This window comes from Erithacus rubecula (genome assembly GCF_903797595.1).
Source record: "Erithacus rubecula genome assembly, chromosome: 9".
NCBI classification, from domain to species: Eukaryota; Metazoa; Chordata; class Aves; order Passeriformes; family Muscicapidae; genus Erithacus; species Erithacus rubecula.
In genome coordinates this window covers 8,914,356-8,942,012 of record NC_136660.1, presented here as the reverse complement: position 1 = coordinate 8,942,012, position 27,657 = coordinate 8,914,356, and the positions used below count along the sequence as shown (strand labels likewise).

At 40.9% G+C, this 27,657-nt stretch overlaps 1 protein-coding gene across 3 annotated transcripts; it reads right to left on the bottom strand.

The window, feature by feature from the left end:
- Positions 1 to 300: 300 nt before the first annotated feature.
- On the bottom strand, positions 301 to 27,311 carry GPRIN2 (G protein regulated inducer of neurite outgrowth 2). 3 transcript variants are annotated; one of them, XR_013775097.1, is made up of 3 exons: positions 26,890 to 27,311; positions 419 to 3,298; positions 301 to 370 (listed from the first exon to the last, which is right to left on the bottom strand). XR_013775097.1 is itself a non-coding variant. In XM_079312367.1 (2 exons), exons 1-2 carry the CDS (start codon positions 26,904 to 26,906, stop codon positions 1,549 to 1,551), a joined length of 1,767 nt encoding a protein of 588 aa, XP_079168493.1. In that variant the 5' UTR covers positions 26,907 to 27,311; the 3' UTR covers positions 416 to 1,548. The 3 variants fall into 3 exon arrangements, 1 of the variants encoding a protein (XP_079168493.1); XR_013775098.1 differs by lacking the exon at positions 26,890 to 27,311 and adding an exon at positions 17,400 to 17,824; XM_079312367.1 differs by lacking the exon at positions 301 to 370 and having other exon boundaries at positions 416 to 3,298.
- Between the last annotated feature and the right edge of the window lie 346 nt (positions 27,312 to 27,657).

The following is a 27,657-nucleotide window of genomic DNA, read 5'->3' as shown; positions in this document are numbered from 1 at the left end:
TAATGCATCACAGGACATTCCAGCTAGGAGATCCTACATTTAAGGGTTTTCTAGATGAAAGTTTAAAGCTGTCCTAATTGCCAGGAGTTCCTCTTGATATGCAAATGTCAGGTGAATATTATGGAGACCGTCTGCTAACTTACTGGAATAAAAACCAAACCAAACCAACAAAGCACAACCACACACATTTGAAGTAAAAGTGGGTAATTCCACAGCAGTAAGTTCTCAGACACTGCAAATTTTCCTTTGAGACAGAAATGAATGTTTCTCTTCTCTCTTTTGAAAAAAAAAACCATTGCACATGTCATCTCGCTAAGAATCTTAGGCATTCACCAGAGGTACATAGGACACTGGAAGTGTTCTCAGCTTCCTTGACAAACCTTTCACTTTAAAAGGCCCTGCACTATGGCTGCATTACACTATCATAACAGGTTTTTCACTGACAACTTGTTTGCAAAGTTGTTTTTAGAAGAAAATAAATCTTTAAGCTGCCCAAATGACCAAGACACCCAGAATAACCTTAGGACTGTCCTTTGGGGAAGACACAAGGTCTCACAGCAGATGTCTGACGTCAGACCGGAGAGGGAACACAAGACAGGCAAAGGTTACATTCAAACTGTCCCCTGTGGCTTATGCAAGAGCCAAATAACCACTGCTCAGGATAGATGCACTTAAAAAGAACTCACTGGAAATTACTTTTAATATAAGCAAACCAAAACTGCTCGTGAGTTGTAGGGTATGGTGGTGCCACAGACTGATCCGAACAGCTTCCGTTTCAGGTCTCTAAGACAAGCATTCAGTAAATAATTCACATTACATCAGTCATCTTTGGTAAGACTGTACATTTGTGTCAATCACTTGGTAAACATAAGTTCGGGATATTTAGAGTGGAATACATCATAGCTACAGACTAATTGCAAAGTTGATGGAGTGTCCTCCAACTGTACATGAGTTTGCTAAGGGAAGAGTTCAGACTAGCAACACTAAAATTACTTCATAGTTAAATAAAAAAAAGTTACAATTCTTTGTCATAGAACATTACACTAGTTTGTTATTTTGTCTACAGTTAAAGTGGGTTTATAGTCAGGATTATTAAATTAACAGCAAAACAGCTGCCAAACCAATTTAAGGGAATGTGATTGAAAACTAAGAACTTTGATTAAAGCATAATTTTCAAACTGTGTTTTCTAACCCTAAATTATTAAAATACAGAAAAAAGTAATAATTATTTCAAAAAATGTATCATTAAAAAAGCAGTTCCATTCTTTACAATACAGTTTAAAACTAACATAAAAGAAAACAGTGCTACATTAAATACAGCCAAGAGCATTTGGATGGCATTATTTAAGTATAATCTCATGTTCTCTGTTATATGGTCCAGCCATGGACTTTTCCCTGCTTTAATGTATTGATTATGATTTGATGATCATTGAACTTTTCCCACTCATCCTGATGTGGGCTGTCCACAAATATTGTTTTAACACTTAAGAGTCACTATTTATGTCCAATTTAAAAGCAGCACAGCTATCCTACACCCTACAGTTATGCTCACTCCACTGCAGAGCTGGAGCGAGCACAACAGCTTGGATATCTCAGGGAATGCATCATTGTTCTGAAAGGCCTTTTTTTCTCATTACTTTTCCCAGTAGGCTCTGTCTGGAACTGTTCTATTTGAAACTCAAGATGTTTTTGAATGGCTACCCCGAGGACTTCGGGATCCACAGATGCCCCATACACTTCCCACGTCATTCCTTCATCATCCCATCTCACTTCACGAACTGGAGATTTGGGGCCCTCCAAGTCTTGCTCCAGGTTCACCTCTGGGAACACATGGGAGTGACCTTCTGCTGCAGGTGCCGGGCTTGTTGCCACTGATTTGCATTCCATGGTTGGAAGAGTCTGTACCTCGGCATCTCTGTGCTCCAGAGCTGGTTTCAGGCCTTTGGTTATGTCATTCATAGAGGTCATAGTCCACATATCCTTAGTTGTCACTACCATGTCTGCACCTTGCTGGCTGCTCAGGGCAACACGGGCAGCCTTGGCTTCCAAAGGAGCTCTCTCCTGCTGAGCAGATTGTTCTCCAGGAACATTACAGCACTTCAGGATTTTCTTGGCATCCAGGCCTGTTTCACTTACTGAAGATACAAGCTTAGGATATGTCAGAATGTCTGAAGCAGAAAAGGAATTAAAGTAGCCAGGTGGTGCCTGCTCTTTTCCTGTCTCACTGACGGAGCACACCAACCGTGGGACGAGCTGTATGGATGGGATGGGCAAGGAGTGGCAATAGGCTGGGATGGTGGCATCTGCCTTCAAAGCTTCCTGCCTGAGACTGCAGGGCCCCACTGAGTTGTTGTGAACTGTCATCACCATGGGGGAGTATGCAGAGTTTGGAATATTACCGTAAGTCAGACCACCATGAAGAATCCCAGGGGCTTGACTGAACATTGTCCTGTTTGGGAAACCATTTCCAGGCATGTGGGGTCCTAGAACAGCAGTGTGCAATGTGCCAGGATCTGTGTAAACAGTAGTGTTATGTGGAATACTGCCACTGTCAAAGGTATTTGTGGGTACTTGTTGGTCTCTAGGTAGGACTGGAAGATGAGTCACAAGGTTTTGATAGTGAGATGCATTTTCATTTGTTTCTGATCCATATCTCTGTGTTGGGAAAGACATCCTAGCCACTGGTGGACCATGCCTGCAGGCAGAAGAGCTCAGGCTGGAGTGGGTAGCACTGGTTTCTGTGTGAGTGACATAAGTCTGCTGTTTGCAGCTGCAGGTTAGGTCTGAGTGGCTTCTCTGAAGGGCAGCTCCTGATTCTTCCATTTTACACGTGCCTTGATGGTGAACAAAGCAGGTTGAAGAAACATTCTCAACAGTGCTGCTCTTTACACATGTTTTAGTGTCCCCCACTCCACAGGATGATGAGGATTGTTCAGTGACAAGAACATGATTTGTATTCTTAGTTCTGCCTTCTGAATGGTCATTTATAGTTTGAACCTCTGATCCAAGTCCCACCATCCCAGGCTGCGAGGAGGACCATCCAGGATTCTGCACATTCCTTGCATCACTCCTGTTTTCCAGGATGTGGCAGATGGTGCTACTATGGCTTTTTTTCAGCTCCTGTTTGTTTTGCCTTTCCTCTAAACTTGAGTGCCCAATACAGGCCAGATTTGAGGAGCTCTTGGATAGGGGTTGACTGTTGACATTCAAGAGACTGTGACAAGTAGAACTTAGTGAGTCCTGGTGGGAATGGGTGATCAGTTGGTGGCTGTCAGATGACATGGCAAAAAAGAGAGATCTGCAAGAAATGGTGGAAAAGAAAAAGAAGCAATTTAAGTAGGAAATAAATGTACTGGAAACTATAATCTCTACTGACCTCCTGCTTGGGCTTCTTGCCTTCCATGGTTCACAAGTACTTTTAAAAAAATGCAGTACTCTAGTCTAAGTGTACTCAGGCCAGTCAGTTCCCCTTTTCACTTTCCCCAAAGAGTTTTTCCCTAAATTAGACCCAGGAGATTTTTTTAAATTCTGGTGGTTTTTCCCCAATTCATAAAACACAAAAGGAAAAAAAAATACTCCATGGTTTCTATCTTTTAACAATAACTATCTCAACATTACCAAGTATCATCTCCTCAAGTTCACTGGAGCCATTTTTGGGCCATTCAGAGATGTCATGTAACTTAAGAAAGGACAGAAGTATTTTCAAACTAGATGGCTTTTCACCACGGTGGTCATTAAGCCAATGATATTAACTGTATTGTCAAAAAAAAACCAAAAAAAAAAAAGTTAGTTTTTAGTCTCTTGATATTGTAACTTCAGAAGTTACCCAGACACTGATGGAGTTTTAAACCTTAAAGCTGCAACAACTGAGCAAGTTCTCCCTTTTCTCCATCCTTTCCTTAGAAGCTTCTTGATATTTCATGTTACAAAAAGGTCCCTCTTTTAGTCCACTGTTTTCCCTGAGCCCACACAAGTATACAGTAGGTATGGACAAAGCTGTTCTGATCCCCTGTGACAGACATGACATGAAACCCAAGGAAATGACCTCTGCCAGGCCAGTGCAGGGTCACTGCCAGTGCTCCTAGAACAAATAATGCTGGGCAGCATTCCAGCTTGTGCTCACTGACACCACAGGAGGTGGCTGCAAAGATGGATCCAGTGAAAGGCTGGAGGGGAAATACCCCTCTCCATGTAAGGAGAATCTGCACCTCAGCTCTGCCTCTGCTAAGGGTGCATGCTCTGGACTTTTGGGTCACTCACCCTTGCAAACCCACAAGTTCATGTTGGCTGTGGAAGGTGCACACTCATGGCACCAGAGGCAAGGTAAAAATGAAACATGAAAATCTTCAGCCAAAGTCTTGAAGTTCTTCTGTCCTTTTTTATAGTGCACTCAGTCATTTCTATTTTTAGAAAACCCTTGTTTCTACTAGTTGGTGCAGTACCCCATATGTTATTAGCATTCATGTTAGCAGTTTCACATCTAAGGGAAGTTGTGATTGAAGATTTTGAATCTCACCTGATTTAGCAATCCATTTTTGCTGATTGGCTCAGATATTCCACTGATTGACTATACATATTGCCTTGGTGTCACAGAGGTGTTGCAACATTTGTACAACTAAAATTATTTTAATACACTTACATATCCATATCTACCCATACAAATACATATGTCTTTTCTACAAGAACTCACTGCATTGAACAGAAATATCCAGAGTATTTGTGTATTGCTCCCAGCCAAGTACTACCGGACATTTTGTTGTGCAGATGTAGAGAGTGAAAGACATTTTAGACAACTTTCCCTGAGATACACTCTATTCCCTCTGTCTCTTTAGCAGGTCTCTAACAGAAACCTGCACAATTTCTTGTGCACTGTATCACTAAATAAAAATGAATGTGTGGAACAGGAAAGGTATATACACATGCTGAACAAAAGCATTCTGCAAACATAACAGGAAAGTTCACTCTTACCATCGAGGACAGTGGCTACGAGGGCTCACTTTCAACCCTCTCAGTAGGAAGCTTCTCATTTGTGATCCTTTTAATGTGACATTTAGAGGCTTCAAGAGTCATGTACTAACATAAATGATAAGAACATGCCTTTCACTCCTGCCAACCAAGAGCTCTACATCTGGTCCAGGCAGCTTGTAATTCCATTTTCATTGTTAACTTTGGCAGGCTAACTGCTTTGCAATTCTCCCATCACCTGAAATCCACTTGTGTTAGCTGTTTTCCATAATGAAATTAAATTGAGCATGACAACATTAAAAAATAATAATATTTGCAATCACATTCTTACGAAAATTCTCATTGTGGGTTGTGTAGCAAGGACTTACGACCAGGAGCAATATCCTTTAGCATAGGGTTTGCTCCAACTTGGACTGCATGCAGAAAAAAGGTGATTTCCCATCCTTCATTTATGTTACCTCTCCTTCAGCCACTTCCACACATGAGGATAGTCTGATACACAGGGTTCAAAGGAGTCAAGAGGATTAAACACCAGAGCAATAGCTGCCTACAAGGTGAAAACCTTACATTTAATCTCTTTAAAAGATAACACCTGCAAAGGCTCTCACACACACCTGGATGAAAGCACACTTACTAATGGAAATCCTCAGACAGAAACGTTGAGAATCATGGAAAGGAAGCTTCACACATATCCTGTTACAAGGGAAGTTTGAAGGGCTCTATTGCAAATTTTACAACATTCAATTGAATACATGTACGCAGAAACCAAGGCCACTATTTGCTTTCTGTATGTAGCAATGGACATTGCTGCAGAAGCCTCTGTAACTGCAAGAAGTGATGCATTTGAAACTGATTTGTCACATGACACTTTCAGATGGATTAAACAGACCAAATACAGTCATGTCAAACATGTTAAACAAAGCAACATGCAGGGTGATTGCTGACAAGGAAACCTCCAAAGAAAACTCAGCAGGAATTTATTTTTGCCCCACTGCAGGTGAAGTCATGACCAAACATGAGCTGATGTGACATGTATTACACATGTGTGTGCAGAATATTCTAACCAGCTACTCCCAACAGCATCTGAACATCATTGCTCAGACAGACCAGTGTTTCACTCTAGCATAATTGTAACAATTCTCCCATGGCCTTGGGCCTTTCCAAACAGTGTTTCACACGTGCACTGCTGGCACTGATTGCTCAGGGTGCCCAAAAACCCCCTGAGAAAAGGCTCAACAGTGCACACACACCTCCTGAGGTGCCAGACTGAGCCTGGTGTGCAGCCCAGGCTTCTGGGAAAGGCTGGGGAGCACAGGGGTCTGGATGGTCATTCTGACACCTCTGCCAGCGAGGAGCTGTGTCACATATGGAGAATCAGGTGCCAAACTTCTTAAAAATCCAACCCTAAAACACAGAACCTTGTCGGTGTCACAGCCGTGCAACACCTTTGCATTTTGTGAATCAGCTAATCAGGAATGGATTACCCATACGGATAGAAACACACATTTTGTAGGTACACAGGCACCCAAACCAACTTTGTGCATGAGCAAACTGCTTGGCTTAACTTTCATTTCTAAAAAGCAAAAATATAATTTATAGGAAAGGAATTTTACTTAAAAATATCTACTTTGGTTCTGAGTCAGACTGAAAGATTTTGATTTGAAATTTCAAAGGAAATTCACACCTGAATACACAAATAAGAAAGTATGATTTTTTGAGGTAGATACTCTGCTATGAATAAATAGAAAATTGTTAGACAAGCAGAGAAAGGATTAGGATAGAAATGGAATTAACATCCACTATTTTTGGCTTAGCTTCAGATAGCTTATGAGGGGATCTAGGCTGCTTTCACTAATTCCACTGAACTACTTTAAAGCAACAAATGTGTATTTTGCTATGACTTATGATTAAAGTTTTGACCTATTTAATGCACCAGTAAATTTAGTCTCAAAATATTAAATACAATGTACATTATCAATTAAAAGGCATTCACTGTAAATGAAATATGATTCTAAAATCCTTTGGTATTTTTGTATTCCACACATGTACTTTAATTGAAATTTTGACAACACTCTCATCTTTTAGTTTGACACTGTTCCCCCTTATGCTATCTGCCCATGTAAAAAGTCCTTTTCCCTCTTTTTTAAGAACCCCCTTTTAGTACTTTGTTACTATAGTAAGTTAACAGCAAGGCAGTGAGAATCATCTGACACACTGAACAACACAAGTTAGTTGCAGAATTAGGGAAGGGTCAGAGAAATGTAATACTATTTACTAGAAATATGCATGCAATGCCAGAGACTTCTCTAAACCTTCCAGTTTTTGGGGGTTTTTTTGTTTATATAACTCTGATGGTCAACCCACAAGGCAAGAAAATTTGTAATAATGACTGCAGCTGTTTCACCCATCTTCATTTGGCTGATCATACAATAAAATTCTTTTCTTAATTTTTTCTTATTAAAACCAGCATTTGACTGCAAAATAAGTTATGAAATCAAAGCAAGTTTGAGGGGTGAGATCACTAATAGGCAAATGTGGAATTGAGAAAAACTAAGCAATCTGATCCATACCAACATTTTTGGATTATTGTTATTTTTGAATGCTGATCAGGACCTTCCATGGCAGCATTAGCCTTTCAGAGAAGACACATTCTGAGAAGCGTTAGGGGGTTGCAAGGTCTTTGTCCTGAATTTACTCCTTCATTTGCATCATTCTGCCCTGCTATGCAATAATCTGCTCCACAGAGTAAATACAGAATTTCTGCAACAACACCAAACTCCAAGACAAACACAATTATATTTTATACAAGAAGAATAGTGTCATTTTAATTAATTTAAGATATTTGCTTGAATAGAAGGCTTCTAGATAGAGGCTCTTTATTTAATCTTGTTACAAACACCATGGTTATAAATTTGAAAGTTAAGAGCAGTTTATGGCTAAAATGTCAGAACTTTAATTGCATCCTGAAGGGCAGCAGTCACTTAGCCATAAACATTGCTGACCCCTGCCTTGGGCACAAAACTGCACATGCAGGAAAATCTGCACTTCTGCCCAAACAGCCAAGCTCCCTCAGGTACCAGAAGCAATTCAGTATATTCACACTTGGTTCTCTTCAGGCCTGGTATTTTATAAGCCATGTGGCTTCCTTAGTACAATCCACAACTAAACTTCTAAGACACATGTTTAATGTGGTAAAATGACATAAAAAGGAACATCATCTAATATGGCATTCATTTCTTTTAGAGCTAATTTTTTTAGTACTAATTTTAAAGAAACTTATATCATCAAAAAAAAAAAAAAATAGGAGTGTGCTTATGTCAAAAAATTGTCCTTGCTTGCCCACATAAGAAAGATCTGTTTTGCTTTAGACAAAGATTGGCATGATAGCTTCTGATGGCCTCTCCCTAACTACTACTACTACTGAAGGAAACAGTTCATTAACAATAATCACCAACATTTACATTGGGGGGAATCAAACCACTTGGCATTGGCAAAACAGGATTAGCCATGGTAAAAAGCTTAGAGTCTCAAGTGTCTGGGATTAGGAGTTTTGTTGTTGCTGTTTTTAATTGATATTTCATTTTGGTGAGGTGTAAGTGAAAGGAAGAAATAGAGGAGTTATAGTAGGGGAAAAGGTATCACCTGTCAGGGAACATAGAAAGAATTTCTCTAAATTCTGTCAATACAAAAAATAATTTCTCTAAATTCTGTCAACTAGATTAATAAAGACTTAGGTTGAGACCCCAATCACTTAACCTTTAATCCATCATCTTTCTGTAGGCTTTCCATTTTGGAATAGCATTATAAACAAACTATGCCTTGTTCAGCTTAATCAGCTAATGCCCTTTTGTAAATATTTTCTATCATCTTAAATATTTCCAGGTATCAGTCAGATCTACAGGACAGGCTGGTTTGGGCATCTAGAGATAACCACAGACAAACACAACAAACAAGTGCACATTTTGTATGCAAAGGATGGGGTTGGTTTCCAGTCCAGCACTGGGGACAGTGGGGCCGTGTCACTGGCACCATAACTCTCGAGGGGGAGCACACCTGACAGGAAAACATGAGAGCAGGAGAGCTGTGACCCTCAGGGCTCAGCACTGCCAAAGCAGAGCCCTTGTGCCTGGTGCCCTTACAAGGCCACTGCTCACAGCCTCTTGGTTTCTGTTTATTACCACTTTGGCTGCCAGGCTGTCGGAAAAGATTTTGTCTTTCCCATCCTGTGCTGAGCACACTGGGCAGGTGTCTCTGTGCAGTGACTGGTGGCAAGGCTGAGAGTGAGGAGTCCCCTTCAGCCTGAGGGATAATGAACCTCAGCTCTCTCCTTGCTGAGGGCCCCAGCAGAGATCTCTTCCCCAGATGCTGAGGCTGCCACAGGTGCCCTGGTCACGGTGGCCTCAGAGGAGATAACAAATGAGTTACCACACCAGAAAATTAATAGATTCCAACATTTGCCAATGCATTCACCTCAGTGTGGAGCAAGGCCACTGGCCACAGTGCCCACAGTTATCCCAAAGCTTAGGAGAGCCATGCCGGAGGGTCAGCATCCTCTTTTAAGGACCAGGGACAGCCCACAGCCTGGGCACATCTGAGCCAGCAAAGCAGAGATAACAACTCAATTCTAAAACTGAGCAAGGCTAAAATGAAAGTGCCATGAGAGAGGAGACTGATAGGGATGAACCAAAGGAGACATTTCAGTGACACCTTCAGCTGAATTCCCAGGAGGGACAAAACACATGGCTGTAAATAAATTATTGGGAAACCAGAGAGGTTCACTCTGTCACAAGGAAGGCATGTGTTAGGACATTGTCCTGACACCACCACATGATTTACTACTGCAACATGTGGCATCTTCTTTGCCACCTTTTTTATTTAATCACCTCTCCCAGAAACAACTTCAAAAATCTCTTGGACTTCATCTTTTTTTAGAAGAGTTTTATGAGCAAAACATTACTCCCACTATATCTCTATGTGGAGATCTGCCTCAGCATACAAACTACCCTGCAATATACCCAACAGAGCTAAAACATGAGACACTGTACAGTCATATTTGATGCTTACTTTTCATGTTTGACAGCTCAGTTCTTTAAAGCTCATCTCTTCAGCTGGAAGACTTAAAACTTTAATTACAAATTAAATATGATGACATGGTCACGTAATCAGCTGTTTTCACCAGCTGGGACTTAAAAAAAATCAAATATAATGACAGCAGGCAAGACTGACCTAGAATCATGCTTACAGTGCTTAGTGCATGCCTAAAGAAGTGATATATTAATATAATTGTCTTTCTAGCTTAAGCAGAAAGAATTAAGCAAAATGAAACTGTTAATTCAGATGCCAGGATTATGGTGCTAAGAACTGATGGCTAGTGATATCCACTGGTATTGCCAAAGTCCTGTGACAAAAATATTTGATAGTTTTTTTTAAGAATTCATCTTTAATGCAGAAAATACACAGTGGCCTATCCACATTTGGATTTATTTCAGGGACACAGGCACTTGTGAGCATTTTCCTCTTCACAGCAGGGGATAAATCCTATTCCTTCACATGTTCCAGCTTGGAGGAGACAGGTTTGGTCTGGTGTTGAACAGCTCATGCTTCTCAGAGCCCCACTTTTGTACCCACTCTTCAGTCCTGAGCAGACCAGCTCCAAAGCACCCCCACTGGAACTCTGCAAAAACACATGGCCATGGTTTGCTCAGTAAGCCTCTGCCTGTCAGAGACCCAAGCCTGCCAACTGTGTGAACCACAACTGTGGGCAGCAGGATGAACTTAAAAATCATACAGGAAACAAGAAGCTTGATAACAGCCTCCTTCCAGCCTCAGAGTACAGCAGGGTATCAGTGCAGCCTGCACAAGGGCCAGCAGTTTGCACACACTACTTGTAAATTCATGTGTTTGAGTAGAAAATAGTCAAATAATAATTGTTGTTGTTTGCTTGAAAGCTTAACAGTGACATTTAGGGGGAAGGTACAAATTTGGCTTATCCCCCCTGCCCTACAGACATCCCAGCTGTACTAGCCCTGCTCTTCTGAGTGTGAGGGCAGTGGGAAACTCCTCCCTGCCAGGTGAAGGCACCTGGGACAGCTGAGGCTGTGTCCCAGCCTGTGTGAGTGGATGTGCAGTCCATGTGTGTGCTCTGTGCAGGCTGCAAGGAGGCAGAAAAGCACAGAGCTGAGCCTAACATGCCCAGCCTCCCCATAAAACTCACTCCCTTGCTTCAGTGTTGTGCCAACAGAGATAAAAGCTTTACAACCAGCTGCAGTGGCAGACAAACCAAGCTCAAATCTGCCTTAAAATTACTGAATAGATTTAGCCACAAGTACAGCAGCTTTTCATGTTCACATATCATCCTTAATTGAAGGACGGCAATTCCTACAGCAGCATCAAACAGGAATAATGGTGATACAAACAACAGTAACAGCAATCTGAAGTCTCCAAACATCTCCATTAGGGTAAAGACAATATTTTAGATTGAAGGATGCCTCACCAAAACAGTTAAAGACCACTCATTATTCTTCAACATGTAATAGATGAACCTCTTTCCTACTTAGAAAAACCTGACAACTTAACTAACAAAACCTAGAAACTCACCTTCATTGCTTGTTCTCTTGTTTTTCATTGCGATTGAACACTACACAAGGGCCATAAAATCCCCTTCAATTCTTTATTTAAATATTCCCCATTTATAAACTATATGCAAAACCTTGGAGAAAAGAAGAATTCTAAACCACAATCCATCTACCTCTAGAAGCTGCTCTCAGTAGTGGTAGAGAAAAGACTGACCTCGACATTATGGACTGACAGTAAACTGACTTCCAGAACTTAAAAAAAAAAAGAGGAAACAATTGCTTTCTAATTCTGTCGGTGCTCATTGACATAGTGTATGACCTTGAGCAAGTTATTCCCTTTGTGACTCAGTTTACTCATCTGTGACTCACAGATCAGATGCAGAAGGCCCTAATGTAGGTCCTTAAAGGCTTAATTCATGATTGCAGAGCACTCTCAAATCCTAGAATATAAGGTATTAAATATAAGATGCTAAAGATAATGTATCCTGGCCCTTTTGAAATATTTGGATTGGAAGGAATAAATAGAGCATCTCTACAGGATGTTCTTGTTGCACTAGCAGAAAACTCACCAGTAAAGTTCAGACACCATCTGTGCCTCTGAAGCAGATGTTTAAAGCACCCCCTGCAACTTTCCAGCATTATGAGCATAAATAATCTCAAGGCTTTCAAATACTCAAACTCAGCAGAGTTTCTCAGATTAGGTGTTGCATGTATATACTCTCTATGCAATATGCATGCTGACAACATGTATATTAGAATATATGTATGGTATATTAAGTATGTAATGGTATATTAAGTAGCATGGTATATTAAGTAGCAATGATTAATTATTATAAGCAGCTTCATTAAACTTTCTAAGCAGAGCTGTCACAACTGCAGACCACATTGTCTTGCAGTGCCACATGCACTTGTAGGCTTTTATTTACTGTGATGAACTTCTCATGAAAAAGAGATTCTGTGACTAATTTAAGCCTTCAGTTCACACTGCAAGCTATCTTTTATATATCCTTAAGCTGGAAAAGAGCTGGCAACCTCTATCCAAGGGGCTGAGTATTGAAAAGAACTATAAAGGGGACTAGCTAATCGTGTTTCATAGCATTAAAAGTTGCCATTGTAGTATGAGGGAGCTTTGAATCTATTTAAACAAGGAATATGGGAAGAGGAAGTTTTGGTTTCAAACTTGGTATTTTGTCATAAAACACATTATGTCAAAGTGCCACATCTGTCCCTCAGAGAAGCAACTGTTCTCATTCATCTGTGGTCAAATCAGACCTATGTGGGGAAGTATTAGCTAAAATTTTCAGAGAACATCTGAAATGGATGAAAGGAAACATTTCCCTATTCTCTCAGGACTGAGAGAAGAAAACCATTAGAGCTTGGCTAGAGAAGTGCCCCTGCCTCCCAAGGCTTGACACTAGAGACCACAGGGAGAAAAAACCCAAAACAAGAGTAACAGTCCAGAGCAGCAGCCTAAACTTTGCAAATATTATGGCAAATCCAAGTATGTGAAGAACTTCCTCTAGAACTAATGTTTATACCTACTCCATGTAAACAAAGTTCCCCTCCTCTTGGTTAATCTCAATTACAAACCAAGCTGCAGATATCTCCACTTCCTTATTAACACGTAAAAATGTCAGAATCACAAAGTTTTGAGGTATAAATCTAGAACAGCTCAAGAGCCACAGGGAAATTCAGTTCCTGTCATCACTCAGATAGAGGAAGATCCCACCTGTGTGACATGGACAACAAGAGAATAACTCTTCAGGCATCTGCTGCTAACTGCTAGCAACAAGATACTGACTATAAAGAATGCAGGCTCTGCTGCAGGAATTCTTTGCTTTTCAAACATTGGTTTGACCAATATTCAAAACTCAGGCAGACAGAACCCTGAGGAATCTAATCTGACCTCACAGCTGTCTCTGCTTTGAGCAGGAGACTGAAACAGACGAATTTGCAAGGTCCCTCCAAAATTACTTTTGAAATTTTTTTTCATAAATATGTGCTTTTATCTGTTAGTGTACCTTCTTAACCTGAGAAGCTGAAATGTGAGGCCATTTTGCAATACTGAACTACTTTTAATTGATTAGTGAAGCCTGTACATTTTACTGAAACCTTAGTAGCTTTTACTGAGACAGGAATGACTTTGGAAAGGAAGCACAAAGGTGATCCCCATATATGATACAAAAGGTGATCTATAGGAAGGAGGCAGTGACTCCAGAAGTTTCTTTTCAATCCATTAGCAGCTCTTTTTTAACTAAATCAACAAAATCACTCCACCCCTTTCACAGTTTAGAGACCATTGAGAACCAAATAAGACTGCCATAACAGGATGCATGTTTTTCCTTGATATTTCAAGTACTGATCTATCCAGCTCAGTCACAAACACCAGCTTTCCCAGCAGATTATCTGCAGAAAGCAATAATTTTCAGTCTTTAAAAAAGCCTGACAAAAAAAAAAAAAAAAAAAAAAAATCCAGTTTATGAGAGCTAGGGTGGCTTTGTGCATTTCTCATGTCTCCAGTTTCCACGTTTGCTTAGCTTGAGCTGAAAAGGAGCCAGATCTTTCACTTCAGCTCAGATGAACTGCTTTCTGTCAGTCTTCTGTGCTGTTGACTGGAGTAAAGCTCTGCAAGCCAAATGAAGGTCTTACAACTGCTCAATCCCATTAACCTTCATTTGCACACTCAGGTGTGCCCTTGCTAAAGCTTAATTAGCAAATATTCTGCAGATGGAGAAAGACTCCTGCTCCTTTCTCTGCTTTGTATTAAATCCACACTGCACACAAGCCAAGCCATCATTTTGCAAGAACTTCCCCACACGGGGACAGGCCAGTTTAAAGGTGATCTTTCTTCAGAAGCTTTTTTTTTTGGTGCAGAATGGTGCTTGGCTGTAATTCACATGTTTAATGCTCACACACCAGACTAGGGAAGACCTGGCTGATGGCACGTTCATTTAGCTGGCCTGACCCAATTCCCATGCTCTGAGTGCATCTACCTAAGCAGCCTCAAAGTGATTTTTTTCTGCTTTGTGGTTTCTGTTGCTAAAGATAATTTCTCATAGTGGAGTTTTATTCTGGAGAACTTTAACAGCTTTTCTATTAGAAGAAGAAGAGGCCATCTTCTTCACAACAATCTCCTAAGCAATCAGAGAATGCTCCTAAATGAGAATTCTTAACATACAGATGAACTACCACCTGCACAGATATAGATTAATTCAATTGTTATAAAGCATCCACAGGAAATGTTGCATCAAATTATCTTAACAGGAGAAAAGCTCAGCAGTGGCTTTCAGTTCACTGCCTGCTCACTGTATCCCTTGTGCAGATATTCCTGACCCTGTACTCCAATATTTATTCCTATTCTCCTGCTCATTTTGCTTTTACAGAAAAGATATTTCTCTTACCACTGAAATATCACCCTCAACACTCCCTCCTCCCCAAAAAAAAATTTTAAAAAGTCTGTTCAAAGTTTGGATAATTCACATCTTCCAGAATCTTAGTATCTCAAAAAGATACTGTGTGTGCACACAGCTTTACTGTTTACACCAGTTAAAAACCTCTTATTTCTGTACAATGAAGCTGCAAGAATCAACTAAAAGGCCTGTGCCTTCAATCCCTATGGTGTGGCCATGGGAAGTGATTTATTTTAAAAAAAGTGTTCAAGGCTGACAAGGAACATAATTTGCAGCTTATGATTCCTGATGTGCTGCTGCTCTTGGGCCAAAATGGTTTGAGACTAGAAGCAATGAGATGTCACACACCTGCCAAACATACTTCCTGCAACAAAAATATTGATATGATAATGAAAATAAGATTTTTTTCCCCAATTAATTGGAAAAAGTACTATTTACAGGTCTCTTTCAAGCCCCTAGCCTTGGAAAGCATCATTCTTAGGCTGCATTCTCCTGCAAACTGTGTAACAGCCTGCAATATCCAAATGCAAGGGACTAGTGAAGCACAGTCATTAAAATCCTCATTAAAATCAGAGACTCCAGCACAAAGGCATGAACAATTCAGTCTGTCTAACCTCCAGAAGAGTCCGCTGGAGAAGAAACAGGATTTTGTTGCTGTTCTGCTCAGGACCAGCCTGCAGTCAGGTGTAACAGTATCTGAGTGATACAAGCAAATACCTTTGCTCATCGGCAGTGGTTAACCTACCTCAAATTTACCCTTTGTCATTGCCCTAACAGGCAAGAATTAACATCAAACTTCAGAAGTCTAATGATCATCAATAACAAATTTCCTCTGTTTTACCCTCCTCATGCATTTTTATTTTTCAAGTGCAGTTTGAATATGCATAGTTTACTGTGGAAGGAAAAATGTTGATTTGGCATGGTTTTCTGATGGAAATTTATCACATTTTGTATGATAAACCAACTCTGACACCACAAGGCCGTATACAGTTTACTGCTCTTGTTTATGCAGCCCTAAATAACTGTCAGATAAACTGAATTGCAACTCCATCTTTCCCTGTAATACAGTTAAGATAAAATGTCTGGTCAATAAAAATCAACTAAATCCTGTAAGTGGAGAAGTATTTATGGAGTAACCAAGACACAGCATGAAAACATAAAGCCCTCTTCTAATCTTCCCTCCTAAATGAAAACTTCTCAAAACCTAGTTGTTTTACACAGACTCCATGCAGAGGTCTCCAAACTCAGATCTTGCCACAATTGATGTTCTGCAAACATTCAGACATACACAAAAACATGCAAATGACCATCTGCAAGCTTTCCTCAATGTCTTGGTGCACAAAAACCACTGGTATTTTTCTATTTTTGTGTAGGAATATTACTTTCAAGCATGAGTCCATGGAAGAGAGGTAGATTTTGATCTATATAGGGCCCATCTCATTTATGCTCGAGATCAACATCTTGCAAAATGTATTTTTCTCATGGCTGCTTTTCCCATCACCTTTCATGCTCAGAGCTCTCTAAATGGAAGTAATTGTTTGCTCCCCCTCCCCTTTCCCTCTTCCCCTAAAATCCAGGAGTGCATCAGCACAGACTCTTGCTTTTAATCACACCATATACACAAAATAGTCTTCTGCTAACGATTCTGATAGAAAATATTTAATCTAGTGACAATAAAAAAAAAAAACCTTAAATTAGTGACTTTGGAAAAAACATGTTTTGTTTTAAGAGAAAAAAAATTATTTTCCATTCTAAATAGCAAATGCCCATTTATCTAGGAAGGAAAAGTGTAAAACAAAGCTGATATGCAGAAAGCACTGAAATATTCCTCAGATTTTTTGAGTGTTGGATATTCCTAGGAATTTAAAAACACATGGTACATGTTGGAAAGCAGTAAAATGAATGATTCTCTGGTACATTAGTACTAAAAGGTAGAAATTTAAAATAATAAAATTTACTATTTTCTCTTATTTTTAGTATCCAAACCCTAACCTACACACAAGAGATAATCAAAAAGCATCTTCATAAACTCACAGATGTGCAGAGGAATAAGATGAACAAGCTTATGGGGGTTTTTCTCCCCCAGAGAAACAGTGACGTATATTCTGGAAGTATTTACAAAAAGACAAACACATACACATGTAAGTGAAAGACATCATCACAAAAAAACCTACCTTCTACAGAACTACATAAAATTCAATTAAAGCTCCGAGTCATAGTTGCCATCATTTCAGAAAAAGAGAAAGCTACCATTTCCTGGGATTTTCAGTCCAGCTATCAACCCCCTGCTGCCAACACAGCACTTACAGAAGCCTGGGTCTGTCTCTGTGCAGCTCCTCTCCCTTCCCTTCCCCTCATCTGCTTTGTTACTCTGCTGGCAAACAGAGAGGGCTCGGTGTCCTCAGAGCAGACGAGAGAACGGGCAATGCGTGACCTCCGTGGTCCTTACCTTCCCCCCTCTCAGAGATTGCACATCCAGCTTCCCTGCACAAGTTACTTGGAGGGTATTTAAAAACAGATGCTCAGAAATCTGAGGAGAACGAAAGCCCAAAGAGTTCAGATTTCCTCTCCTTGATCCGCCTGATGCTGTTGACACTAAGGTGAGCATATGAGAAGGTGAAGGAGGTGGGATTGTTAGAGAGCATCAGAGGCAGGGCATTGGGAGATGGGGTTCCCTCGATGTGATGCCCCTTCCTGGCTCCCCCTTGGCTGGAGAGGAAATAAAATGGAGCCTAGGAGGGAGGGAGGGAGAGAGATAATCCTGCAGCTTCATCTGATTAGAGAAACTGGGCCTGTGCAGAGCTGGCAATGCCGCCAGGGAAGCACAGGGAGGCGAGGCAAACAGGGGCAGGAAGAGGAGGAGCAGGGGGGGGAGGAATAAAATAGAAAGGGTTAAAGGAAAATTATAAAAGGTGCACAAAGGAGCTGACTCCTGGGCCAAGGCATCCTGGTATGTGTTCAATACTAACCTTCAAATAAAGGTGAAATCAGCAGTAGGAAACACCCATTGTTTCTGGCAATGTGGGACAATCAGGAAGAAAACAAATCAAACCCCAAGCCCTGAATGCATCAGTCCTGTAGGCACAGGCTGGGAACAAGGATGTATCCATGAACTGCAAAGAGTGAGATTGTGCTGAGCACGGAGAAATGGAAAAAACAGCATGCTACAGATAATTATGTAGTTTGTGCCAAACAGGACACAATTTAGAAGACATTTTCTATTGGAAGTCATTTTCCAGAACCTGTTTCCACTTACTTAAACACATCTTAGTTGAACCAAAGTGACTTCTGAGGAGTTTGTGTCAGCCCAACATCAGCATGCTCTCAGCTGAGGCTGCCCTCCTGCAAGGCTCCCACTTGGCCATCCCTCTCTCCCACACCTGGCACAGGTTCTTTCTGGGCTCACAGTTGCCCACAGACTGTGGCCACCCCCTCCTCTGTGGTGTTGCAGCCCCCAGGGGCTCCCAGCCTGCTGGAGGCTGTGGCCAGCCTGCCCTTCCTGCACACAAACGTGGAGGCAGCACGGTGTGAGCCTGGCACAGGGGCTCAGGATCCTGAGGGTGCTGCTGCTGAGTATCCCCCACCCTATCCTTGCCCAACAGGAATATCCTGCCTTGAGGAGACAGGCACACAGGCCTTCCAAGCTGCCAGGTGTGACCTGTGGTGCAGCAGGGAACATCAAGGACAGATGTGACCAGAGGAGTCTCGTCCCCATTCACAGTGGCCCATTTTTGTATAGAATCTCCTCTTCTGCTCACCCTTATGAGGGGCTACACTCAGTCCTTTCCCAACAATCACTCCAAGTTTCCACATTGTGAGCTGCTTTTATTCCTTCCTGGCCTATTCCCTCCATTTAAAACTTCACACAAAGGAGGGTGGTTGGATCTCCAGTGGGGCAAGGAGGAGGATGCCAAAACATCAGAAAAGAACCGCTTCCAGTCCTCTTCCTTTCTGTTCAGGAAGCAGTTAATGATTTTTACAAACCACTTACAGCAGTTCCCAGTTTGCTCCTAAGCCTTTACCAATACCCTCCCATCAGGCCTGGCTCAGCTGAGAGAGGGGGATCAACACCCCTCCTAAATGCTTTTAGGAATGTTCAATTCCTCCCTGAATCTTCAGAATGGGCTGCAAAACCAGTAATTTCCTATGTGCTTCCAGGCTTTGTTCCTAGGATGCACACCCCCACAGACTCAGTGAGCAATCACACCCTCGGGCTGCAGGTCAGGAGGCATTTGGGGGGTGAAGAGCCACACACGGGTCAGCAGCACATTTCTGGCTGTGTTATTTCACCTGCCATGTATTACAGCAGTGAAGCAGAGCAGGCACTTGCAGTCAGCCCTTCGTGCTGACCTTGACATCTTTCCTGCCAGGCTGGAAACAGAAGTTCCTTGAACCTGTCCCTTATCAGCATCCTTATCAGCATTTCTGCTGGCCTAAGATCATGCCCAGACGACTCTTCCCATCCCATGGTATGGAACTGCAGTGGTGCTTCAGGGAGAGGGAACCCTACATCTTCCTTTTTTATTCCAGCAAAAGACTGGGATGACAAAGGGCTGACACAGTGAGACACAGTCCTGGCACCTGGAGCCACTCCAACATTGTTCCAGTGCCAGTGGCCACCCATGAAATAGCTCAGTACAACCTTTCCACTCTGATGCATCTTCCAAATGAGTCCCAGGTTGCCCAAATGACATCCCAAGAACATATAAAAGATAAAATGAGTGGACAATACTGCACTTAGCTTTCCTCCTAAAACCTTCACAGAACAAAGGTGCAGGGCTTTTTTGCCCCAGATTTTTTATGTCCACTTAAGTTGACTATTTCCATTGAAAGCATCAAAATGTGCTTACTGGAAGATACTGGTGACCAGCTTTTACATCAACAGGTCACAAATCTAGGCATCCATAATGATGCAATTGGCACACAGCCTTCTCATTCTACTTTTGATAAGAAAAGGTGTAAAACTCCCTTAAAGTCAGATTTGGAGAGTTTATTCTTGTATCTCTCTTTTTAAAAGTTGACAGTTAAAGGAAGCTGAGAAATCAAGTAGCCTACAGATCCATTAGGCCAAATCCAGACAATGCTAATGAATTTCTTTGGAGAAGAAGGACAGCATTATTTTTCAAGAGAATGATTTCAGAACAGTTCTGCCATCGTGGCTCAGCCTGACTAGCATACATGTTTTCCTGAGAGCTCCACCCAGGGCTTATACATGTGAGAATGTGTTTAATTTAATGAAATTAAAGTCCAGTGCCCAGCCACAGAAGAAAGCTTTCAAAATTACTGTTTACTGATTTGGGTGCTTGAGGGTCATATGAAAGCAAGCCTCCAGCCCCCTGACTTTGAGTCAGCTGGTGTGAGGAGGGGCAGTCAGCTCTGCTTGCCTGCTGGAGAAGAGCAGCACCCAGGCAGAGCTGTCAGACCTGCAGGCCAGCATTTGTCAGTCTCCATCCAGGCAAGCAGGGCTGCCAATGCAAGAGAGGAGAAGTTCAGTCCTAACCCAAAAGCCCTTTATCTAACCTAAAATTCACTGGCACACTTTGGCCATCTCCTCCTCTACAGAAGAGGAAATGGGGTGAGAAAAACAATCCTGATTGCTTGGTTCCCCTTAAACCATGTACTGAAGTCCTTCTGTCACCCCTTCCCATTCAGAACCTGGCAGTATTTTCTTGCACTGCCTGGTCTGCTGTCATCTCCAGGTGGGAGACCTGGACCTGCCCAGACTGTGCCTCATGAACTCCTCCATCCCCCCCAAGCCTACCCAGCTCTGCTGCTCTCTGGGGGGCAGGTTTAAGTGCCCACAAACACTTATTGAAATTTGTTTACATCTCTGTCTGCAGGCTCTGCATGGAAACCCTGAAAGGCTGATATTTGTTGTCTGTTGATTCAAAGCCACTTAAGCTGGTGAAACTGCACCTTCCACCAGGCAGATTTTATCTTAATGCATTTCTGAGATATGTTCTGACCTTCCACAATAAGGCAGCCCTCCAGGAACAATATGTTGTCTTGTGGGTAACACTGCTCATTTGCCTGAATGTCATCTGCCACAGCCAATTTGGATCAGGTTTTGGGTATCTCCATTGTAAAGTATTTTCAAGTGTTTCTGAAGAATAACAGCCCCTTGGCACAGTCTGAGAGAGCCTTCAAGATAATAACTAATGCACCATGGGCAAATTTAACTTTTTCTATGCCTAAAACCAGTCAGAAGCTCTCCACTTCAGATACTACCCGTCCCTTATCAAAATTGGCATTCTGTATGCAGTGCCAGTTTTCAATTTTTGCTTATACTGAGACACCCAAAATAATTCCAGTCAGTCAGATGTGGGAGCAAACACAGCAACTGTTCACACACACACTCGAGGCAACTGAAATGCACCTGAGACTGTTTAAAAACATGAACCTTCCATTTGACATAAACAAGGATTATTTCTAACAGAGCTCTATAAAGAAAGCAATTCTGTTGGGTAAGTGATATCACATTAACTTCAAACTTTCCAATACATCCCAAGCAATCACCACAAATATCATTCCATTAGGCTATGTGCCACATGTCTAACATGTCTGCCAACCTAATTTGTCTATAAACACTCTATATAGAGTTTTGGGTATAAATATAAACACTCTATAGAGTGTTTCTATCCAACAAGCATCATGACAAGTTCTGCTTCTTGTGCCTGGGAGAAGACAATTGCTGGTTAGACATCCCAATTACAGCAGGCATGGTCTCTGAACAAGCCTCTATTCTGCAATTTAATTTTCCTGTAGAAAGGAAGATGATTTTTATGGCTTTATCTCATAAAGTCTCCCTGAAACCTGCCAGGTTGCCTTCATTTATCTCCTTTGGGAATAATGCTGTAACACTACTGACATGACTTTTTTCTAGGAGTGACACAGATGCAGTTCTCTTCTTTGCAGAACTAATCTGTTTGAAAGCTGTCAGAATTTTTAGACCTGTGAAAACTGGTGGCTTTGAGCTTTGTCATCTCCCTTCTTTTTCATCTTGGTTACAAGAGCAACTTTCTCAACACAGCAGACCAGTTCTTTTGCCTTTATTTTACCTTGGCAGTCAGCGAGACAGCCCACTGATACAAACAATCACATATATTTCAAAGACTTAGCAAACCTCTACAAAGCACTATTTTTAGTTCAGTAATCATACAAATAGAACAGTAGCTTATGGAGAATGAAAACAAGCTGCCTTTTTAAAGCATGTTTTGCAATAAGCCAAAGATAATATTGCACAAAACCTTACACCTCCTTTTAAATCAAGAGACTATCACATGGATGACTTCTCCCAGATGTCATTTCCTCCCATGCACAACCACCAGAATATCTTCCCTACACTTCCTTAATATCCATTAGCAAAAAGCAATAAATAATTGCACCAAAAAAACCAACCCTTCAAGCCAGTTTTGGGGTAGCATTAAGCTGCCTTTCATGCAATAAGGGCTTTGCCTTTTGATAACTTAATCACGTTTAGCTTTGCCCTGCATTTGATTGCTAGTCTTCCATCTGTTCTGTACTCTCAACTGAAAAGGAGGCAAGCCAGGACCACATAAGCAGGCAGGCTCCCAGGGCCTGCTTCCAGAAAAAAAACCCAAAACAAAAACAACAACAACAACAACAACAAAAAAACCCACTACAGAACACTGCACTTTGAGAAGTCACCACTAATTCTGTCCTTATGTGACTTGCCCACCAGGACACTCCTGCAAGTTTGGATCTGACTTTTTTTTCAAAACTACATTCATGTAAATACTAAACCTCCTTGGTTTACTTTTGAAAATGGTGTCATTAAAAAAAAAAAAAAAAAGTTACTTTGTCTTTGAACAACAAAGTATTGGAGTCTGTTGTAGATGTGAACTGGTGCCCAGGGCTGAGGGCTATGAACAAAGCCTGCTGTAGAGAGTTTGCTTTACTTAATGGGAGTTAAGCATCAAAATAAAGGCTCAAACTTTGATACCTCAATTCCCATACATAAAATGATGTCATGGGATCAGCAAGAAGCTGGGGAAAGCACAAAGGAAAACACTACACAAGAGGAAAGTACTGCAGCCTGGGAGCATAATACGCCCTCGTGCACTTTGAAAAAACGCAGCCAACAAAGGCTTTGTTTTCCCATGTGACCTGAAATATTCCCAAACAACTCAGACCACAGCCATCATAATGTCTCATGGTCTGTGGATCAGCTCCAGTCCACTCAAAATTCTTAACCCAGACTCCCTTTCCCTGCAAAACAGGCCTGGGTAACATATCCATCCTCATTTCAGCCCCCTGCAACCAGAGCTGCTTATACTTGTCTCCCTGACTTCACCCAGGATATTCTGGGGAGAGAGTGTGATAGAAGGAAGAGGGGCAGAGGCTTCAGGAAAGTTGGGAGGAAATTTGAAGAGGATCTAGTCCCGTGGCTGCCTGTAGGGGACCAGTCACATAAGAGGTCTGATGATCCTGGATTAATTAAACAGACAGAATTATTGTGCAACCAAAGTGGCATCCCAAATTAGACAGGAGCTGAGAGCAACACCAGTGTATATTAAATAGGGCTTGCAGCACTGAGACCTAGATTTCAGAGGAGCCCCATAGCAAGAGAACAAAGCTATTTCAAATGTATCTAGTGTCAGAGGCAGTCCAGCAAGACAGCCCCAGGCTAGCTCTGCCTGCAATAATCTGCAGGCTTGACTCTGTGACAGATTGAAATGCAGTAACAATGTTTATGCAACTAAATCTTGTTCTAATCTATTAGTTTATGTAACCTTTGCTCATGGACATACTGACTCATAGGTCTCAGGAATCTAAAGAAAATCTCCTTTACTCTCTCTTTACTCTTTACTCCTTTAACTCTCTGCCATCCTTTAACCCCTGGTTGCCCAATAAACAGCTTGTCAGTGATCCCGTTAATTCTTTTTGGGGAAAAATTATGTTGGCAATGGGAAAAAATTTCTCAAAACCAGTGTAGTTCTCCATGCATACAAATGAAGTTACATAATAATCTCACAGGTGGTTTACAGGTGTCCTTCAGGTTAGCATTTCCAACCACAGCACGTACCATTTGAGCCCTGGGCTGGGAAAGGCTCAGGAATTGTTTGCTTAGCTCCTACAGAGCAAAAATACTGCTTTCTAGCATTTGGAATTTTATTTTCTTGAGTAAAGCAAGGCCATAATATCTGTGCCAGTGACACTTATTCTTCCTAGCTTGAAATATTTACTTTCATCCTTCTCATATTTCTTGCATTCTCTAGAACATTCTCACATCTATTTTAAGTGAAGAGCTAACCACAGGAACAGTGTGCAGCACTCTCTCTGCAGCAGTCTCAACTCTAGTGATTACCACAAAAAACATGCCCACATCAGCTTATTTAATTACTTCCTGGCTAGGCTCTCACATAGATTTTGGAAGGATTTGAGTAAGACTAGCCCTTTCTGAGATTTTTGGGTTGTAGGATTTTTTGTTTGTTTTTTGGGGGGGTTTTTCTTTGTGGGCTTTTTGTTTTGTTGTTTGTGGCATTTTTTTGTTTTGTTTTGCTTTTTTTTTGGGGGGGGAGTTGTTGCTGTTTTGACTAGGTTTTTTGTTTGTTTTTTTTGTTTATTTGTTTGCTTGGTTGGTTGGTTTTTTGTTGCCACTGGAATAGTTCATACAGCTGCTGCAGTGTTGCTCTTGTGACATTTGTTATGTAAAGTACTCTACATCTGATTTAACTTCTAACCCCTTGTATCAATGATTTCTACACAGGCCAAACCTGATTGAAACACAAAAATGTATGGGATGACACCTATACATCTGTTGCTGCTGTACTGAGCAGTTTTGGGTGTGCATGCCTGCAGAAACATCTTTAAATTACAGCACACAGATCTGCAGCTTTCAGCATCTGATTCCAGATGTAAATGCTTCCAGAAACAAAAACACCTTTTGCTCCCAGTTAAAAGTTTGTATCCCATAAAGCTGTACCATAGGGCTGTATTACACATGGTGCAATTGTCATGCCACACAAATGCCTTTGTGCTTCCCTGCAAATCTTAAAATGGATTAGTGTCTATGGATTCACCTGCCTGCTCAGCAATCCCTCCCCATTTGTCTAATTCACTTTATGACTGGCCTAAATTCATTACCCCTCTCTCAGAGAGGGTGAGGCTCAGGAAAAACTGTCTGAACACCAGTGTTGTCTTAGAGCAGCTTCTGTTGTTCACTCCAGCTGTGTGAACAGTTCCTTTTTCATGTGTACACACATAATCTTGCAAGGCCCTGCCAAAGTTACAGAGTTTAGATTACTCTTATCAAGGCCAGGAAGTGTACAAAACTGGAAAAAAAAGCCAGATATTGCCCCCAAAAGGCTTTAAAACCATGCAAGCCAGAGCTTCACGAGTAGTTTTCTCTGCAAAAGTCTCTACTTGTGCATATTATCTCTGAATTTGGATTTTATTAATAAAGTAATTTTAAAAGGAACATGCTGTATTCTTACTTTCTTAAAATATCAACACCCAGCTACTAACCTTCTTAATGCAATTTACATTAGCAAAAAACCCATGCAACCATAAGAACACATTCTAGTAAAAGCAAACCTGAAACTCTACAAAACGCAGGAAGGAAAAGCTATTTGAAAGGAATATAAGTTCACATGTTTCCATTTTACTTCATACATTTAAAAAAAAAAGTCATCTTTAAGAGAACTTTTGGCTTTGCTCTATTATTTGCACCAAAGCCCAGCTTTGGACAGGAGGTGGTGCTATAGCCTGTCTAAGTTTTGTTATTAGGCAAAACCAACAGCTAATGCTAACTACAAGGAAAGAGCAAAAAAAGAAAAACATTCTGAATCCTGTAGAAGTGCTGGCATGCAGCCTTTACCTACAGATGCTTTCATATCAGTAGGTATTCTGTAACAGTGATAAAAAGATTTGCAAGAAGGCATTAAAGTGTTCCTGTCTGCCAGGGATTTCAAACACCTAGCAAAAGATGACTCAAAGCACAGGGAAAAATCTGCCTTGCACAGCTCTGAAGCTCTGCTGAGCAGTTCTGTGCCATGAGGAAACTGGTGGAACACTGGAAGATTTTTGCAGGTCCAGAGGGAGCATTCTGTCTGCCTCTCCCTGAAGAATGTCAAGGTTAGCTGCAGGGTCAGTTTTACTGGGCTAAGATGAAATGCCAAAGTAGGAATACAAACACATGGCTAGATTAATGCCATTTCCCCCCCCTCTCCTTTCTTATTTTGCTGTCTTTCTCCTCATGCCCATCTAGAAGCACCAAACATGGTATCTTTTGAAGATCTTTTTTTTTCTTGTTGTCCAAATTGCCCTGTCTCTATCCCCATTTCACACCTGTAATTTTACTGGGAGAGCTATTCTGGGTTGCAGTCTGCTTGATGGTGACAACTGTGGAAGACTCTTCTCTTCTGGATGCACTTCCTCTCCCATTCTCATCTTTTCTTTGGAGAGGGAACTAACAAATTACTCCCAGAATGGATCCAAAGGGCTTTTTGTAAGAGAGTAGATTTTTCTTTCACAAATTCTTTTCTGAAACTCAATTAGCCATAGCCTGCTAAAGCCAAGAACTGGGTGTCAGACCAAGGCCAACAGTAGATTGTGGGAGAAATTCTTATCTCAGTTACACAAGTGTGGGTCTGGAGGGACTCCAGTTATTAAACAATCTATAAAATAAGGATAACAATAAGTATTATTTTAAAAAGGTTTGTGATGGTTAACTACCAGTAATTAATGCTGGTATAGAAAGCAGGAAATGATTGCCTGGAAATGAAAGGCACTATAGAAATTCTAAGTACTCATTATTTCTGCCATTTGCAATTATACTTTTCAATGTAATCTATTTGTTGTAGTCAGGGTGCCCATCAATGCTCCCTGCAGACCCTAATCTATTGTTCTTGAACAATTCACTGGTCTCAATAAAATTAGTTCACATTTAATTAGGGAAAAAAAAAAAAAAAGTTTACCTCTTCCTAGATGCCATTACAGATGAAGGTACCACCAACAGCAAAGTCGAAATTCACAAACATGAGGGAGTGGTTGTGAAGGCAGAATTACTTGAACATATTTCAACTGAAATGGATGGACTTGGAGATCATTCTATGGCTGCAAAATGGGTTTAAAAACAAAAAAAAGAAAATCATTTTACTGAATGGAATCTGTTCAAATTTTAAAATTATTAATAAATTATAGTAGGAGTTAGACCTCAGTGTACAATGATGCTACAATTACTTACCTTTCTAAAGACCTATGGGTGCTTGTGATCCTACAGCTATATATTCTTTAAATACTTTTCTATCCTTTATCAAGGGATGTCCCTATAAACAGCTTTAAGTAATTACATGCAATCAAATTAATTGTAAATCATAACTGGATAAAAGGATTTATATAGCAAATCAAAGCAAATATTTACGGAATTTTTTCAAAGATATCCAATTTAAAAAACACAGATGATGAATTTCACCCCGTCTAGTGGGAATGACATGAATATATGATAAATTATTTGCTGCTACTTAGATAGGTGTTAAATGAGCAATGTGACAAATGGTTTTGACAATACAAAAACTGTTTTTGAGGTAAAACACTTTGGAAAATTGTTTTGTGACAGAGTTTTTAAGTGTCCTTTTAAAGCTCAAGGTTTGACTGTAAGGTGTCCCTGGATAGGGACACCAAAAAATGTGTATGTTACAAAATATGCACCAGAAACATAGAATATTTATAGTACAATATCTAGG